Source organism: Gobio gobio (assembly GCF_949357685.1).
Source record: "Gobio gobio genome assembly, chromosome: 11".
NCBI classification, from domain to species: Eukaryota; Metazoa; Chordata; class Actinopteri; order Cypriniformes; family Gobionidae; genus Gobio; species Gobio gobio.
Genome location: NC_137104.1, coordinates 25,980,315 through 25,997,061, shown reverse-complemented (window position 1 = coordinate 25,997,061; position 16,747 = coordinate 25,980,315). Strand labels below are relative to the sequence as shown.

General features: G+C 35.2%; 2 protein-coding genes across 2 annotated transcripts; one reads left to right on the top strand and one right to left on the bottom strand.

Moving 5' to 3' along the window:
• Positions 1-1,461: 1,461 nt before the first annotated feature.
• Positions 1,462-10,768, bottom strand: nudc (nudC nuclear distribution protein). Its single transcript, XM_079828928.1, has 9 exons — positions 10,585-10,768; positions 9,988-10,065; positions 8,359-8,571; positions 7,907-7,990; positions 7,690-7,803; positions 5,680-5,874; positions 5,514-5,597; positions 5,226-5,344; positions 1,462-2,660 (listed from the first exon to the last, which is right to left on the bottom strand). Exons 1-9 carry the CDS (start codon positions 10,657-10,659, stop codon positions 2,609-2,611), a joined length of 1,014 nt encoding a protein of 337 aa, XP_079685054.1. The 5' UTR covers positions 10,660-10,768; the 3' UTR covers positions 1,462-2,608.
• Positions 10,769-12,269: 1,501 nt separating this feature from the next.
• nr0b2b (nuclear receptor subfamily 0, group B, member 2b) lies at positions 12,270-16,492 on the top strand (the record flags this gene model as incomplete). Its single annotated transcript, XM_079828530.1, has 2 exons — positions 12,270-12,762; positions 16,248-16,492. The coding sequence occupies 2 exons, from the start codon at positions 12,270-12,272 to the stop codon at positions 16,490-16,492; spliced, it is 738 nt and encodes a 245-aa protein (XP_079684656.1).
• Positions 16,493-16,747: the final 255 nt, after the last annotated feature.

Here is a 16,747-nt window from a genome sequence, read left to right as displayed (position 1 = left end):
TGTCTACCATTCTGACGACTGAGCTGTGAAATTGCCTACAAGAGGCAAAGTTACTATTAAGTTTTAGGAAACATGTGCCATTTCACATACAACAAACACTTGCTAGTTTGCACGAGCTAATGCAACTGACAGGCACGAGTAAGATGGTAACTGACACTCTCAACATCATGATGAAGGCCGCCACTAAAGCTATAGACGGTCGCACGATGTCCAAGAGAGTTGTTAACAAACTGCACACTGCTCCAAACCATTAGCAGTGATACAAAATATACAATCAAGCCTGGGTGAGGAATAACTTCTACAAATGTGATAGCACGGATGTCAGAGGAGGGTCTGGTCTGTTATTTTGCTCTAAAGGAATGGATATTTGAAATACATTATCAGCACCTACATTTCAACTGAAATAAACAAAAAAATGCATGCAAAATATATGACACAAAAAAAACCCTCGCAGTTAAAAGGCTAACCAACCCCCTTCTGGTTTTTCTAAAGAACAATCTGTTTCTAAACAAGAAGGTCCCAAACATGAAATAAGGAAAGGATGTCATTTTTCATGTTAAGATTCTTGTTAAGACTGGTGATTTGCTCTTGGGGCGCCAAAGTGATCCCAAACAGAAAGACTTTGAGTGTGGAAAATAATGCTTGTCTTCTTTGTGGTGTAAAAGAGGGCGTTAATTCTGACTCTTGACCACAAAAAAATAAATATATATATATATATATATTTTTTTAATTGAGATTTATACATCATCTGAAAGCTAAATAAATACGTTTTGTACCATTCGGATGAAGTAAAAAAAAGAAAAAGAAAAAAGGAAGTAAAAGAACCAAAACGTAAAACTTTTTGGTAAAAAATGAACAAACAGCACCAGAAGGGTTAAAATAAAAAAAGATACTTCTACTATACTATATATTGCAAACTGAATGTAATGTTTTCGGGATGTAACTGCATGTTAACGGCAATTAAATTTAAAAGTATTTTAGTATATTTATATTAAATGCAGTTAGCTGAACATTAAGACATTTTATATGTCATTTCATTATTACTTTTATTGGCTTTCAAAAATGGTTAAAGTGTATATACCGAATGTACTTACAAGCATTTATGGAAAACTAAAATATCTTCATGGAACATGATCTTTACTTAATATCCTAATGATTTTTGAATGAAAGAAAAATCAAAATTTTGACCCATGCAATGTATTGGTGGCTATTGCCACAAATATAGCTACCCGTGCCACTTATGACTGGTTTTGTGGTCCAGGGTCACAATTGTAAAAGGATGTAAACAGGTTCTTCATTAATACAGAGTCAGAGAAAGTGTTTAAATGAAATTATGGGAAAACAAAAGATTCATCTGGAAACTACTATTATTTTTAGCCTAAGGTTCTCTGTGCCTTTAAAAATATGTTTTATGCTCTCATTAAAACGGTGTTAATTTACTATTAGACACCACGATAATATACATTGATATTTTTTATAGTAGTAACAATTGTGTAAGCATGAGGTGTAGTGAAAACCATAATTAACATGGTCACATTTGTAAGGGAAAAAAATGTATGGTGGGTTGAAAACGTGAGGGTTCAATTCCGCCACCTGATGGCCAGGAGAGGAAAAACAATTTGCAGCTCTCACAAAAACGGCCTGTCTCAATGATCATTTGCCAACACTGCCCCCTTGTGTCGCTCGAGTTGAATTAGACAACTATGACTGCATCCGAAATAGCCAATAGCATGCTCTCTTTAGAGTGGGTACTTATTTTTAAGTAATTACTTCACGTAAAAGTATGAATGTAATCTGGTCCTACTACATTCGCCATGTTGTCATTACCACGTGCATTACGTTGCTTCACTGCCCTTTACAAGTGTCCATTGTATCCACACAACTTCTTCTCAGGGACTTTTTACTCTTTTATGAGAACTGTGAATTTGGACATACTATAAGTAGGTAAGAATGCGATTTCAGATGCAGCCACTGACATTGTTTTATATATCAATAAAGTTCATCAGGATATTGGTAAATGTTTTAACATTCAAATTTAAGGTAATGAAATCTATAAGAAAAATTCTGAGAAAATACATTTTTTTGTTGTTTTTTTAGCAACCTTCGCATTTCTTAGGGACAGAGAGCACTTGACTAATCACTCTAGTTTGTAATTTAAGAAATTTAGCGTTAAATTTGTCATAAATCTAGTCAACTTGTATAAAAATGTCTTCATAAATGTTAAAGCAAGCTCATCCTAATCACACTTGATTAACTATTCAGATTCACTAAGCAAACTGTTTTTAACAAGTAATCTGTATACGTGACTTTACAGGACATTTATAAAATCGTGACTGTCAATATAATAGTTTTAAGAGACTTTAAGAGTTAAAGTTACACGAACAGGTAAGGTTTGAAATGATTTATTTAAAAAAACAAAAAAGACACAAAAGAAAGACATGGTGTATGATATCATCATCACATTCACAACAGTGAAATTGTTATTTGAACACGCGTAACCCAAAACAAGCTCATCTAACTGAACAGGTGAGCAGAACAGGAGGGTAACCTTGTGTCACATGTACAGTGATGATCATTCAGAGGTTTGTTTATGCAGCACAAACGGCTCTCAGCTGAACTTGGCTTTAGAGAAGTCCATCTCAGGATGCTGAGACATGAACCTGCAGACACAGACACATGGAAGAACATTAATCAATTCAGAAGAGCAAGCTTCACCTTTAAACAGACACGATGGGTTTATGTACAGGACCGTTCAAAAGGTTTGAGGTCGGTAAGATTAAAAAAAAAGGTTTACACACATTAAATAACTAACCGTTTTGTATTTGAATACATTTTAAAATGCAATTTATTCCTGTCAAGGTAAAGCTGAATTTTCAGCAGCAAATACTTCAGTCGTCAGGGTCACAGTATACTTCAGTAACCATTAAAGGAGTTATTATGCTGCTTAATATTTTGGGGATTCTTTGATGAACAACGTTTAAAAGAACAGAATTAATTTGAAACTTGAAATGTATCTTTTTGAACAGAGATCTTTTAGCCTGGATGCCAGCCGAACTTAGCCCCGCCCATCCTGCCCAATGATGTCCTAAAAACAATGTTGATTTTGAAGGCTATAAACAAATACAGTGAATGTAATGTAGGCTATGCAAAATATTATGTGCAAAAAGGGGGTTTACAATCTAAAAACAAAATGAATCATTTTGTTTTTAAATTCACAAAACTAAAAATGAAAATAAAAACAAAAGCATATTAGCCTAGATTTGATTACCCCATTAAAAATGGTCCCTTTTATAAAAATATACTTACTTGTAGGTTTAAAATTCCACATATGGCATATTTATTGTCCAACAACAAATATTTTAGAAACTATTTTGTAAACTTTAGTCAGAATTATTGCGTTCCTATTCTATTGACTTTTTAAGGCCTAAAATTGATTTAGAAACGCAAGACATTTAAAGGATTAGTTCACTTTTAAATAAACTTTTGCTGATAATTTACTCACCCCCAAACGATCAGTTTCTGCGAGAAACCAGCAGTATTTATGCTATTATTTTACCTCTTAACAGACGAACGCGATCGTCTCTGAGCTCCGCCATAACTTCCGGAGTGTGAGGTCAAATTTGATTGTGGTCATAGATGTATAAGTAGATGCCTCATTAGCGACTGCACGGATCAGTAGAATGAGGCATCTACTATCGATATATCTATAACCACGATCAAATTTGACCTCACTCTCCGGAAGTAATGGCGGAGCTCAGAGACGATCGTGTTCCTCTGTTAAGAGGTAAAATAATAGCATAAATACTGCTCGCTTTCTCGCAGAAACTGATCGTTTCGCTAGATAAGACCCTTATTCATCGTCTGGTATCGTTTAAAGCCCTTTTGAAGCTGCACTGAAACTGTCATTTGGACCTTGAACCGTTTGGAGCCCACTGAAGTCCATTATATGGAGAAAAACCCTGGACTGTTTTCATCCAAAACCTTAATTTCTTTTCGACTGCAGAAAGAAAGACATGGACATTTTGGATGACATGGGGGTGAGTAAATAATCAGCAAAAGTTTATTTAAAAGTGAACTAATCCTTTAAGACTTTTTAAGACCCCGCGGGTAACCTGGTTTGTTCCCGGTCATGAGTCGAAAACGCAGGCGGTGAATGAAACTGCATCAAATGTCTGCGTTTTTTTTGGCTATCGGAATGTAAAAAACACAAACGTATAGTGAATCGAAAGTTATCCAGGGATAATACGATGATGTATTAGAGTCCTGCACGGGTCCGATTTTGTAAACCCGCACCCGCAGTGCTTAAAACCGCATCCGACCCGTTTTCCGACAACAGCACTAAATAAAATCCGCACCCGACCCGACTAAAATAGAACCGACACCCGACCCGCACCAGCAATAAAATCAGTTTAGCACTACTAAGACAGTGTTATTAAGAGACTAAACTCAGGAACCATAACAAAAATACTGTTCGATTGAACTGCGTGTGCTTGGTTTGTTACCACAGTTATCTGCGTGCTTCCTCAGCGATGAACTTCCACATTTGCGGCTATATTTTCTTCAACTCCTCATGATCCATCTCGACGAGTGCAGGCAGAGCGCGCGCGCGCGCGGTTTTGATTCTCTTGGCTGGGGCGCGGCCACAAATAAATTGATATGGATTTGAAATTATTTTATCAACTTGAAATACAGGCAAGGCATATTTTTGTATATGCATATTTTTAGGAACACATCTACAATATACATGCATATATTTTTAGGCCTATATTCGTTTGCACGTGACTGTTTAAAACCCGTGTTTAGACCCGTGTTCTCCCTTGTCCGACCCGACCTGCACCCGTATCCGACACAGTAGGATGTTTTTCACCCGTTTCGGCAATATTCGCGGGTCACCCGTCGGGTACCCGTGGAGGACTCTGTGATGTATTGTGTGTGTGTGTGTCTTTTTAACTCCGCCCACTGCACGCCTCCACGAGTTTGGCTGTTTTCGAAAAGAATCGGTACAGTGTATCTGTCTTTTATAAATATGATCACACTCAAGACTCTTCGGAGATATGAAGGATGCAATACTACTCTATAGGTACTCAAGATTAACATGAGATTGGCAGAAACTGTGTGTGTTATGTACCCTTTAAAGAGACAATCATGAGGGTTTCTCTATGATGACATTTAAATTCCAGTTTTATGTTTATTTCTGGTTTCACCATACGATTTTGTATTCTTACTTCTTCAGGATATCCTGCTTCTTCTGCTCTTCAGAGGTGGGCAGCCCCATGGACTTCTGCCTCTGATCATACATCATCTTCTCCACCATACTGCGCGTCTCACCGTCCAAATCTGACAGCTGAGAAGATTCCATTTAAAAACACAGCATGAGATGAAAGGGCACGATTTATCATTTTGTCTTATATTAATTTAATATTTATTAGACTACATAATGATCCCAAAGTTTTTTCAAGCTTGAACATGCAGTTTGAAATCAACCCTTGATCAAAAAGATGGCTTGCTCTTACCTTGGAATTCTCTGGGCAAATTTTCTTGGTGTTGATTTCAGGGTCTGTGGTCACAAACCTGTTCCACCACTCCATTTTGTTTATCTGGAATAAACGTGCATCATTAGTCATCCCGGCAAATCACAAGCTATAAAAAAATGCCATCTATGCATGCTCTCATCCATACCTTCTCAAAATGGATCGTGACCACTTTCCCATCCTCTATGAGCCAAGAGCTCTCCTCCACTTTCACGTCATTGTACAGCTGTCCGTCAATCACAGGCGGATGACCCTTCAACCCCACCTTCAGGGAACGCCGCTGTATGTCCACCACCACATCCTTCCCTTTCAGACGGAAGTTCACATCGAAAGGCACAACCAGCTGTGAGAGGATTTGACAGGTGAGATATTGGGGTTTCTTTTTTGTTATTAAATTAGTTTTACAAAAAAATCCCCACCGTTCCCATTACCTTAATTATCATGAAAATGTTACAATGCAAAATTACTTTCTTCATGCAAAAACGTTTTTTCTTCTTTTGATTTTGGGTTAAGGATGAGTGTGTTATTTAACCATAAACATTCTGAAATGTATGCGTGACCAAAATAACACAAAATACAATTGTTTTGGAAGGCCAAAATCATTGACCAAAACGGTGACATTATTTAGTGCAGTGGTTCCCAAACTGGGGGGCGCACACCCACTGAGGGGACCCGAAGTTATAAAAAGGGGGTTGAGGCAAGGCAAGGAATAGTGTACAGATAGCAGACTGTTATGCAAAAGAAACCTCTTAATATAGTTTATACATTTATATATATTCAAGCAAAAAGATGGGAGCGTTTGAAAGCAGGTGTCTATCAGCGTCTATCAGGATATATAAGGGATCCGCTGATAGATGCCTGCTTTCAAACGCTTCTGTGTGTATATGTGTAAACGCTCAGTAAAGAGCATCAAAGATGTCTATCTTCATATCTACAGCATGTTTTTGAAGAGCTGATCATTGTAACTAGGGATGTGACGGTGAGGAAATTTTCCCACGGGTTAATCGACGTGTGACAACACCAGTAATACCGGTATCACCGACTCCGCTTTTAAATCACTAATTCTATCTAACCGAAAGTAACATGCACACGACCGCTATTACGCATCTTCTGAATGAATACAGAATCTCCTGATCAAAACAGGTGAGGAAGACACAAAAACACAAGCGATCGTGTGTAAGCAGATGCATATGTAAAATAACGTGATCATCAACATTAAACATCATATAAATCAAAACTGCCCAATGTTACTGAAAGAAATGTCGACCCAGAACGAGCTATAGGACTGTGCAAGCATTAGGGATGTTGATGATCAAAAGTCGGTCAGTACACAAATCACATGGTGATATGGACTAGTGTCTGTGAATATTAAACCTATTGAATATTAAAGACTATTTGAATATGAATCCTACATGTTCTGTGTGTTTCTGTGTGAAATTAATGAATGGCACAGACGGACAGTTTCATTTCCTACACACACACTGAAGTTTGCGAGAAGCTCGCCACGTTACTATATCTGAGAGTCACTTCATGAGCATTTTACTGTTTAATTTGAGAAAAACTATTGTCATATATACACACAGAAACTCGAGATCTTCATAGCAACCCGTCAAAATAACTACTATTTCACAGTATAATATATGTCTACAAATAATACAATTAAACGACAACTATTAAAACTTTATTTTTAAAGGAATAATCGCACAAATTTTGGGGTGGTAGCATCATGCTTTGGGGGTGTTTTTCTGCACATGGGACAGGGCGACTGCACTGTATTAAGGAGAGGATTACCGGGGCCATGTATTGTGAGATTGTGAGTCGCAAGTACCAAAATGAGTGGCTTAAACAGTCAAAAACACACAAAATTATGTCTATATGCCCTTCACTGTGTAAAAATGTTTTCTTTGTATATGCTGTCAATCATAGTTCTTGAAAGAAAATCGGAATCGGCAAAAATAGGTAACGGCAGATCACTCCAAAAAAAAAATCTGAAAACAGTGCATATCTACTTTTGGCTAAATGAAAACTTGAATTTCAGTTTTGGGAAAAAAAATTATTTCGGTGCATCACTTATAAACATGGCTGCATAATCCTATGTGCAGTCTATGTGACTTACTGACTTTGTTCAATTAGTAAATAAAGAAAAAATATGACTCACATCCACTTCGGACAGGGTCTGAGTCCACCGGTAGTTTGAAAGGTCTGCTCCATTTCCAGCATTGGGCTTTATCTTGTCTTTGTCCTTTTCATCTTCCTCTCCTTCTGAGTCCGACTGACAGACGCACATAAGTGAGCATTAGATATTTAGAGCTGCTCAAAACAACATCATTTCAGTTTTAACTAGCATATTTAATACTGATATAAACCTCACTTACCCCTTTTATCTCTTTTGCTTTTTCTGATGTATCGACATCTGTTTTCTCAGCTACTCCAGAATTTTTCTTTTCTTCTTGTTTTGTCTGAGAAGAACGGTGAAAGTTACTCATGAATGACATTTGATGCATATTGCTTACATGGTGATAAAGGGATAGTTCACCCCAAAAAAAATGAAAATTATTTCATAATTTAATTACCCTCATGTTATTCCAAACCCATAAAACTTCAAAACAGGTTTCATTAAAAATCTCTTATTTTTTTGTTTTCGAAGATTAACCAAATTCTTATGGATTGGGAGTAAATGGTGACAGAATTTTTATTTTTGGGAGAACTATCCCTTTAAGTTGTAAAAGTATTTAGTTTATGCATATTTGGTATTAGATAAGGTAATACATAATTATTAAATCATTTAGTGCATAAAAGAGTTTTATGAATTAAAAAATGCTCTCACTTGATTTAATTGTGACTGGAGTCTCTCGGCCTCCTCATCAGTGAGTTCTTTGATTCTAGGCTCCTCTACGTCCTGCTTCCTCTTTTTCTCCTCTTCCTTCAGTTTGGATGCTCTGTCAGCCTTCTCTTTCTTCTCTTTCTCTTCTCTGGACTGTTTGTCTTTCTGAACTTTCAGGGCGAGCTGATTGTGATGAGCAAACACCTCTTTAACCAGCTATAGGACAAATGAAAAGAAAGCAGATCAATAATCGGTTGGGATAACAAATGCTCACAAATTTATATGTAGAATAAAGGTACATTTAATAATTGATTATCATTAAACAAAAAATTACATATAAAAAACAAAAAAATAACAATTCTAAAATGGCATTGGTTTCTAATTCTAATAAAAAATGTGAATAAGATCATTTCAAACCATTTTTCAAATTTAAAAGGGCTTCAAAAAAAAGAAGAAGAGAGAAATATGGACTGTTATTGAGCTTCTTATGACCTTTATGAAGCTTGATAGCCTGAATCAACACTGATTTTAATTACATGGAAAAGAGCAGCTAAATGATGCCAGAATGGTTTAACTGCTGGGTGGGTGAAACTATTCTTTTTTAAGTCGCCATTAAATCAAAATTGACAATTCTTCTTTATTTTCTTTTTTAATGGAATACTGCAGGGTTTATTATGAATGAATGAATGAATGAATGAATGAATGAGGCATTTATATAGCGCTTTCATATGTACTACTGTACGCCCAAAGTGCTTTACACTCATGTCAGGGGTCTCTCCTCAACCACCACCAGTGTGCAGCATCCACTTGATAAGTTATTTATTTTTGCACATCATTATAAAAATATATATATTTTTAAAATTAATCATCAGTGTCACTCACAAGAGCTCAAAGTATTTTAGCACTTCCGGTTCGATCATCCCAAAGTCAATGTTTTTTTTTTAAACTGTTTTTTGATGGCTGAAATAAGGTCTGCGGTGAACACAAGCTCAAGACACTTTCACATTTTATTTTACAACTTTCTACACTCAAGATATTTTTGAAGCTGTGACGTGTCTTGAAAAGGGCGGTTACTAAAAAGTGGCAAAATGGGACTACAGAGGCTGTCGGGGAGATTAAACGTCATCATGGTGAAAAGGTAAACTTTGTCCGGTTTAGCCTAGTTAAGCTTATAATTGTGCTCTTGCAAACTATTATAACTCAAACTTTGTGGGATTTGTTTTTTAAATAAAAACTGAAAGAGCTGCCGGAAGCTTAGTGATGGTGACGTTAAAATTGCGGGACCGTGGTGTAGTTCATTTATAGTCTATCTTTAGCTTTTTACGTCTGGCAACTGCATTCAGTTAAAATAAAAAATAAATAAAAAATATGTAAGTCTCATAGACTTCTGTTGATCACAGAGCTTGTTTTTTTGCGATAATCCAAAAGCCTATGTGAAAATCATATTGGGTTTTTGTTGAGGGAACCAGTGTAATGCTAACTTCCTGTTGGCCTACAAAGTCTCGTTTCAAGCCATCTTTATGAATCAAAAAGACAAACATTGAATGATTCTCAAATATAAATAAAGAACACATAAATTAAAATTAAATCTTAGTTAGTACAACAGACAGTCAATTCAATCAAAATCAAAACCTTCTCTGGTGCTCCGGACTCTCCTCCCGTGAAGAAATCTGTTTTCCTCCTTAGAAAACTGAAGAATGTGCTCACCAGCTGTCAACAATAATATTGAAGAAGAAATGAGAAGATGCCAGAACTGATACTCAACTAGGAAGGCATAACACAATAACAAACCACTAATGTTCACTGGAATGGCATATCATAGAAAGCAGGTTTATGGGTTGGTTCATTTTTATTCAATCTTATAAGATATATACCAAATTAACGTTCACAGTCCTTATTGATATACAATGGCTGTTTCAAAACCTAGTGAGCTGCCTAACTAGACAGCATTTTTGACATAATAGGCACAGTTAAAAAGATATCTGACTAGGTTTCAAAACAAAATCACGTTCTCCACATATTACAACATTCTAATACCCTATATAATTGGTGCATGTATTAACAATGAACTACACATCATATTAATGTGCTGTTTTGAAAAGTCAACACTAATAAACAGTCAAGTAGTCCGTAACTAATGTACATACAGATGTCTTTTATATTACAGCCAGTCATCGTGCATCAGTTAGCTCGGCTGCTAGCATGCAGCTGCATGTGTTGACATGTTACCTCCTGCACTCCTCCTTCATGCTGCTGCGCCATGGCGAGCAACATCCCATCGAATTTCTCATCATCATCACCCATTTCCACTGTTTACTAGAAATAACAGATTAAAGAACTACAATTTGAAGTGTGATGCTAAGAGTCACGCTAACACCGGTGTGTTGCCTTGACTTCCTAGATACAAGGACCGCCCACATAACCATTAGGACCAATCAGATCACAAAGCTTTGAAGGACAAACGCGCAAACCAATCAGATGGCAGTTTTATGAAGCTGTAGCGGGTGAGGCGGTTCTTTGCGCGCAAAGATGAGGCACGAGGACCTTTATGGCAGAACTTTCTAGAGAGTAGAGACCACTGACAGACTGGCATTGGGACTGTAGAAGAATAATACATACAGTTTTGAGATTGTCTTCCTATATAAGCCCAAGAAATGGTCTTGGAAACGAAAACCATAAGCACACGACAACACATGAACTACTAGACTACCATTACAAGGAACATTTCATATGGAATAATTAAATCAAATAATGGACTGGCCTGCTAGGCTCAGGATGAAATAGAATAGAGAAGAATAGAATAGTACCTGAGAATATATTCACTAATACATGTACTGTCTGTAGATTGTTAGTTACATTCATTCTGTATAAATAATATATAATAGGCTAATTACCATATTTATACAAGTATTAATTAATAGCATGGTCATGACAATGATGAGGTCTCATCCGCAACGATGTATGCATTAATAATATGCAGCATAATAATGTACGAATAATATACAAATACTGATAATTATTTTATTTATCAGTGAAAATTATTAGATAAAGACAACAAAAACATTATTGTCGAACATGATATGATTTTCTATTAAAAAAAACTTTTTCTTTATTTCCACCACATTTATATATTTAAATAAATGATTCCACATCAACTTTTTTAAAAAAATTTATCTGAGGTTGTTACTTATCATCTATTAATGTGCTTGTCTGCTTCTGAACACAAATGCTGATTAACATGATAATAATGTGAGGTGAAGGACCAAGAGTGCAACCTGTGACTAAGATAACAAATCATGGGGTGTTATCCCTCAAAGGGTATAATACACACTGAAATAATAATTATGTTTATTGATAGTTTTCAACTTTCCAAACAATCTAACATATTTATATATAAATACACTTGAAGGAATGTAAACACCGGTCCCTTCATTTAAAATCAAGGCAGATGTTGAAGAATAATGAACACTAATATAATATAAACCTCCAAGAAAAAGAAAAGCAAACAAGTTTATCTGTTATGATTATATTATCAGTTTTTATGTAGTGACATACTAAACGTTGGGCCCACTCAACCCCAAAGCCAAGATAATATGACTATATTAGTCCTTGGCGACTTGGTACAGGCTGAGTTAATGACAGTTAAACATGATAAATGTCATTAACCCCTTTTCTCTAGCAGACCATGATTCAGCTCCCACAGTGTGAACCTTACCGTCTCCACGTGGAGCAGACCTTTTCCTTGAAAGTAAAAAGTTAAGTCTGTCTGATGTGTAAGGGTCAGAAAGGTCAAGGCTGAAGATTAGTCACATGCTATAAATAAGCCTTTGAGGATTCAAACTGGAGTCGTTCAGGAGTGCAAAACAGGCACAATGACAACGGGTTCACATTAGTTAGGCATTACATCAGAGGAAATGAAAAAATCCTTTAACAAACAGCATCCTCACGGAATTCTCTTCAGCATCCTTAGCCGTAAGTGTGACTTTACACACTTTAGTTATCCAGTGACACACAGCTGTCACTGTGAGCGAGGAGTGTGCTTGAAAAACCCTCAAACCACCTGTCATGCTGCCTTTGGGGTCTTGATAAAAACAATTCACTTCCTGAAGAGCTTACCTTCCTTCCAAAACCTGCCGCTCAACGACCGGCTCGTCCTTCTTCAGAACCGCTGGGTGCCTCTTTTCCTCCTGGGACTTGCGCAAGAGCACATCACTTTCGAGGTGTGGGACTTCCCTGCAGCCAGCATCCTTAGAAACATACTGTTGAACGGTCAGCGGAAAACAGATGACTGTCCGTCCACCCTGGCAGAAGTGTACAAGCTTAAGATGTTCCTAAACAAAGTATGGAGTCTGGACCTGAGTCTAAATGAGTACGCGTATCTCAAGGGTGCAATACTGTTCAATCAAGGTGAGATTTTTTGCCATCCATCGCTTCTGAAAAAGAAGTGCTCTTAATTGTATTGAATGTGCACGTGTGTACTTCAAATCTTAAAAGTAGCCTATTAAAAAACTCTACTTGAAGACTTCAGATGCAAAAGCCTTTAAGTCCGCCTGACGTTTTTCTTTAAAATAAGCATTTTTGTCAGGCTTCTATAGGTTTCTACCTAAGTGCCGGTACTTCTGAATGAGCTGAGGCTGGGATTTAGTGGGGTTGAAGTGAAAGTATTTTATAAACGTATACTATATGCGGAGAGCATTCACTCAGTATCGTTAGAGGCTTTTGCATCTGCACTCTTCACTTGTAGATAATATAAAATAAAAGGTCGCTTATGTGTATACTTAAAGAATATACTTTCATGACACACTTTTAAAAAGTTGCATTTTGTAATAATGTCAAAATAATCTTTTGTCATGCTGTAAATTTCATTTCAAACTTATTTTGATGTGTTTGAGCTTATTTAAAGCACATGTAAAGTACTAATTTTAACTGTACAAAATTGCAACTTCATCATTACAAATGTTAACAAATGTAGGACCTTAATGCGTTAGCGAACTTGAACTAACAATGAGGAATGTATTCATTACAACATTTATTAATCTCTGTTAATGTTAGTATTTATTACAACATTTATTAATCTCTGTTAATGTTAGTTAGGCCTAATAAAAGTTTAAAAAGTAGATATTATAACCCTCTTTGTCTGCAGGCATGTTTTTTTTTTCCCCCTCTTCATTTAGGTGAAGGTTCAGATGATATGCACTCCGTCATTTAAAGCTAACATTTGGCCCTCAAGCGGTTAATAAAATAAACTGCATTTGTCTTGCAGGTGGTTCTAACTTTGAGGCCTACATCACAGTGGATGGACAAATAAATAAAGTTTTTTTTGTTTGTTATTACAACTAAACTGTTACCGTCTGTGGTGTGGCAGGGAAGAGTCAGAACTTCAAAACAATAGATGGGTTTAATCAAAACAGGAACAACCAAACATAACAACATTAAAAACGGACAAGGAGTGCAGGGAAGTGAGTCCAACATAAAGGGAGTGCAAACGATGAACGCCAGGTGCAGGGAATCCAGGGAGAGCGGGAAAGATGATGAGGGAGGTGTGAGACAGGGAGGATCTTGGGAGAGTCCGGGACAGGCGTGGATTGTAACATAAACAATATTCTCAACAAAGTTTCAGTTTTCAACGCTACCCACAACTACTTTTTTCTGTGTAAGGGTCTGACACGCACGTGCGTATAATAAATTTCCCCCAAAAACTATGGAGGACGAGAAATTACTTAAGTATATATAAATAAATAAATAAATACGTAAATGCAGAATTAAATAAATAATTAAATGTATAAATACATAAATAAATGATTAAATAAATAAATAAATATATGAATAAATAAATGTATAAATAAATAAATAAATAATTAAATGCTGAAATAAATAAATGTAGAAATAAATAAATGTAGAAATGCATAAATAAATGTAGAAATACATAAATAAATGTAGAAAAATTATAGTATAACACAAATGATACAAAAATAGCACAATTCAAAATGATACTTTTGACAGAATTATTTATTTATTTATTCATTCATTTATTTCTGCATTTATTTATTTGAGTATTTAATTTTTTATTCATTTATTTATGTATTTCTATATTTATTTCTTCATATATTTATTTATTTATTTATTTATTTATACATTTATTTATTTATGTATTTCAGCATTTAATTATTTATTTATGCATTCATTTATGTATTTCTATATTTATTTATTCATATATTTATTTCTTCATTCATTTATTTATGCATTTCTACATTTATTTATTTAATTAATTCTGCATTTACATATTTATTTATTCATTTATTTATTTATTTATACTTAAGTCATTTCTCATCCTCCATAAAAAAAAACTGTCCTGACATTATCAATTAAAAAAGTTATCACTATCAAAGTAAAAACATGGTTGGTCAGATGGATTTTTTTGCACTCCCATGCACATTAATACTGCTTTGCTGTTTTTTAAATAAAAAAAGTTACATATAGCCTAGTATAGCTTTAACATGCATTGACCTGATCAAGTCAAATTAAACCCAGCTGTAATATATATACTGCTTGTACACTGCTTGTGTGTGTATATATATATATATATATATATATATATATATATATATATATATATATATATATATATATATATATATATATATATATATATGCTGAATATATATGTGTGTGTGTGTGTGTGTGTGGCAACCTTGAAATTATATCTGCATTCTGAGCCGTTTTGAGATATCGAGCTTCAAAGTTTTAGCATTCAATATATCAAAAATGATATGGGGAACAAGTCTCTTTCAGGTTTGTCGTGAAACTGAAAATGACAGAGACCCTAAATGTATTCTAAATGTATAATATCAAAATCCTCTCAAATTTGTAAATGGGGATTTGTGGAACAGGTAAAATGCAGATAGAACCTTCTAATTCTAAAAAAAATCACTTTCCGCTTGGAATTATAAGGTTCAATCTTGCAAAACATTAATTAAAGCAATATTTTTCAAGAAACGAAAAAGAGTTGACTTATAATTTGACACAAAATTAGTGTTGTAACAGTGTGTCTACATGTATGAGAAAGTTAAATGTAATTCTTTCTTGACATTTATTTAATATTTTAGGACAAATAATTATTTTCTTGTTCAAGTTAAGCATAAAAGGCAGTGCTAAATATTTTGTCCCGTGCAGAAGTTAATTTTAGGTAGGAATGTGGGTAATTTAACACATTTGCAGACACCGTTAGTTTAAGTTTCTTTTGGTTTAGACAGAAAGCAGCTACTGTAATACATCTGACCAGGACTTTATTTATTTTATTTAAGTGAGACAGGTAAAATGGTTTTCTCTTTAGATCAGTAGGCATTAAAAAGTTTGTAGACAAACTTTGATGTTGGCTTGAGAAAGCCTAGCTAGAAAGTTTGAAGTAGTTTGTAACAGTTGATTGAAGGCTTTAAGATGAAATAGAATGATAGAAGCTTAAATCAGTCTATATGGGGATCTTGGTGTTTAAATTTGAATTTTGACAGTTGGAGTTTGAGCAGTCTTGGCTCGTCATTGGTCCTCTTGTGTGCATTCAAAGTACTGATTGGCTCACAAATAGAACCTTTTACAACCAAGAGTTCGACTTTGTTGATAGAACATTTTTAAATAAGACGAGTTTTAGACAATTTTAACTAAAATGTCAGAGAATCGTATAATTCCAAGGTGACTATATATCTGTTTGTGTGTGTGTTCATAATGTGATGAACTACACCTGTGGTTACTCTATAGGTGTATATAATATATAAATATGACATTTTTCAACATGGATTCTGGTTCTTTTTACATTTAATGTTTGAAATGAAAATGATGACCACAGAATGTTCTGTCTATTCTTTGGAGTCATTTCACTAACTTCCCTCTGTTTTTAGATATTCCTGGCCTGAAGAGTTGGGCAGTGATAGCTGGACTACAGGAGGAGGCCCAGAAAGCTTTGCATATGCTTATTCTCTCCCATCATCGCCCCAGAGATCACCATACAATCACAGACATGCTGCTTATGGCTAGCACTCTACAGATGGAGGCCTGTAACCTGGTGACAGAACTGTTTTTCAGACCCATCACTGGCCAGATTGATCTCCAGGAACTCTTCAATGAGATTATTGTCAACCAATAGAATAAGAGACGATGATTATATAGTTTACAATCTGGGAGAGTACAACAGAACACTTGTGTGTCTTTTTTGCAAAGATGTTTTATTAGCCTTTTATATTGCATTTTTTATAATAAAAGCACAAAGTAGGCTACTTCATACAAAGAGAGTTGTTGCTTTGTCTCTTAAAACCACATAAAACTAAAATATGTTATGGCTACTTTTTGCATTTCGTCAGCAATCCATTCACATAACTATTATTTGTCTCCACCTATTGGT

Bases quoted from the DNA above. Each gene is read 5' to 3' on its own strand.
- nudc (XM_079828928.1), bottom strand. From the start codon at position 10,659: ATGGGTGATGATGATGAGAAATTCGATGGGATGTTGCTCGCCATGGCG. The intron at 5,875-7,689 runs GTGAGTCATATT...ATCCTCTCACAG, and splicing joins AGACCCTGTCCGAAGTGGAT to CTGGTTGTGCCTTTCGATGT. The intron at 2,661-5,225 runs GTAAGAATACAA...CTGTGTCTGCAG, and splicing joins AAGCAGGATATCCTGAAGAA to GTTCATGTCTCAGCATCCTG.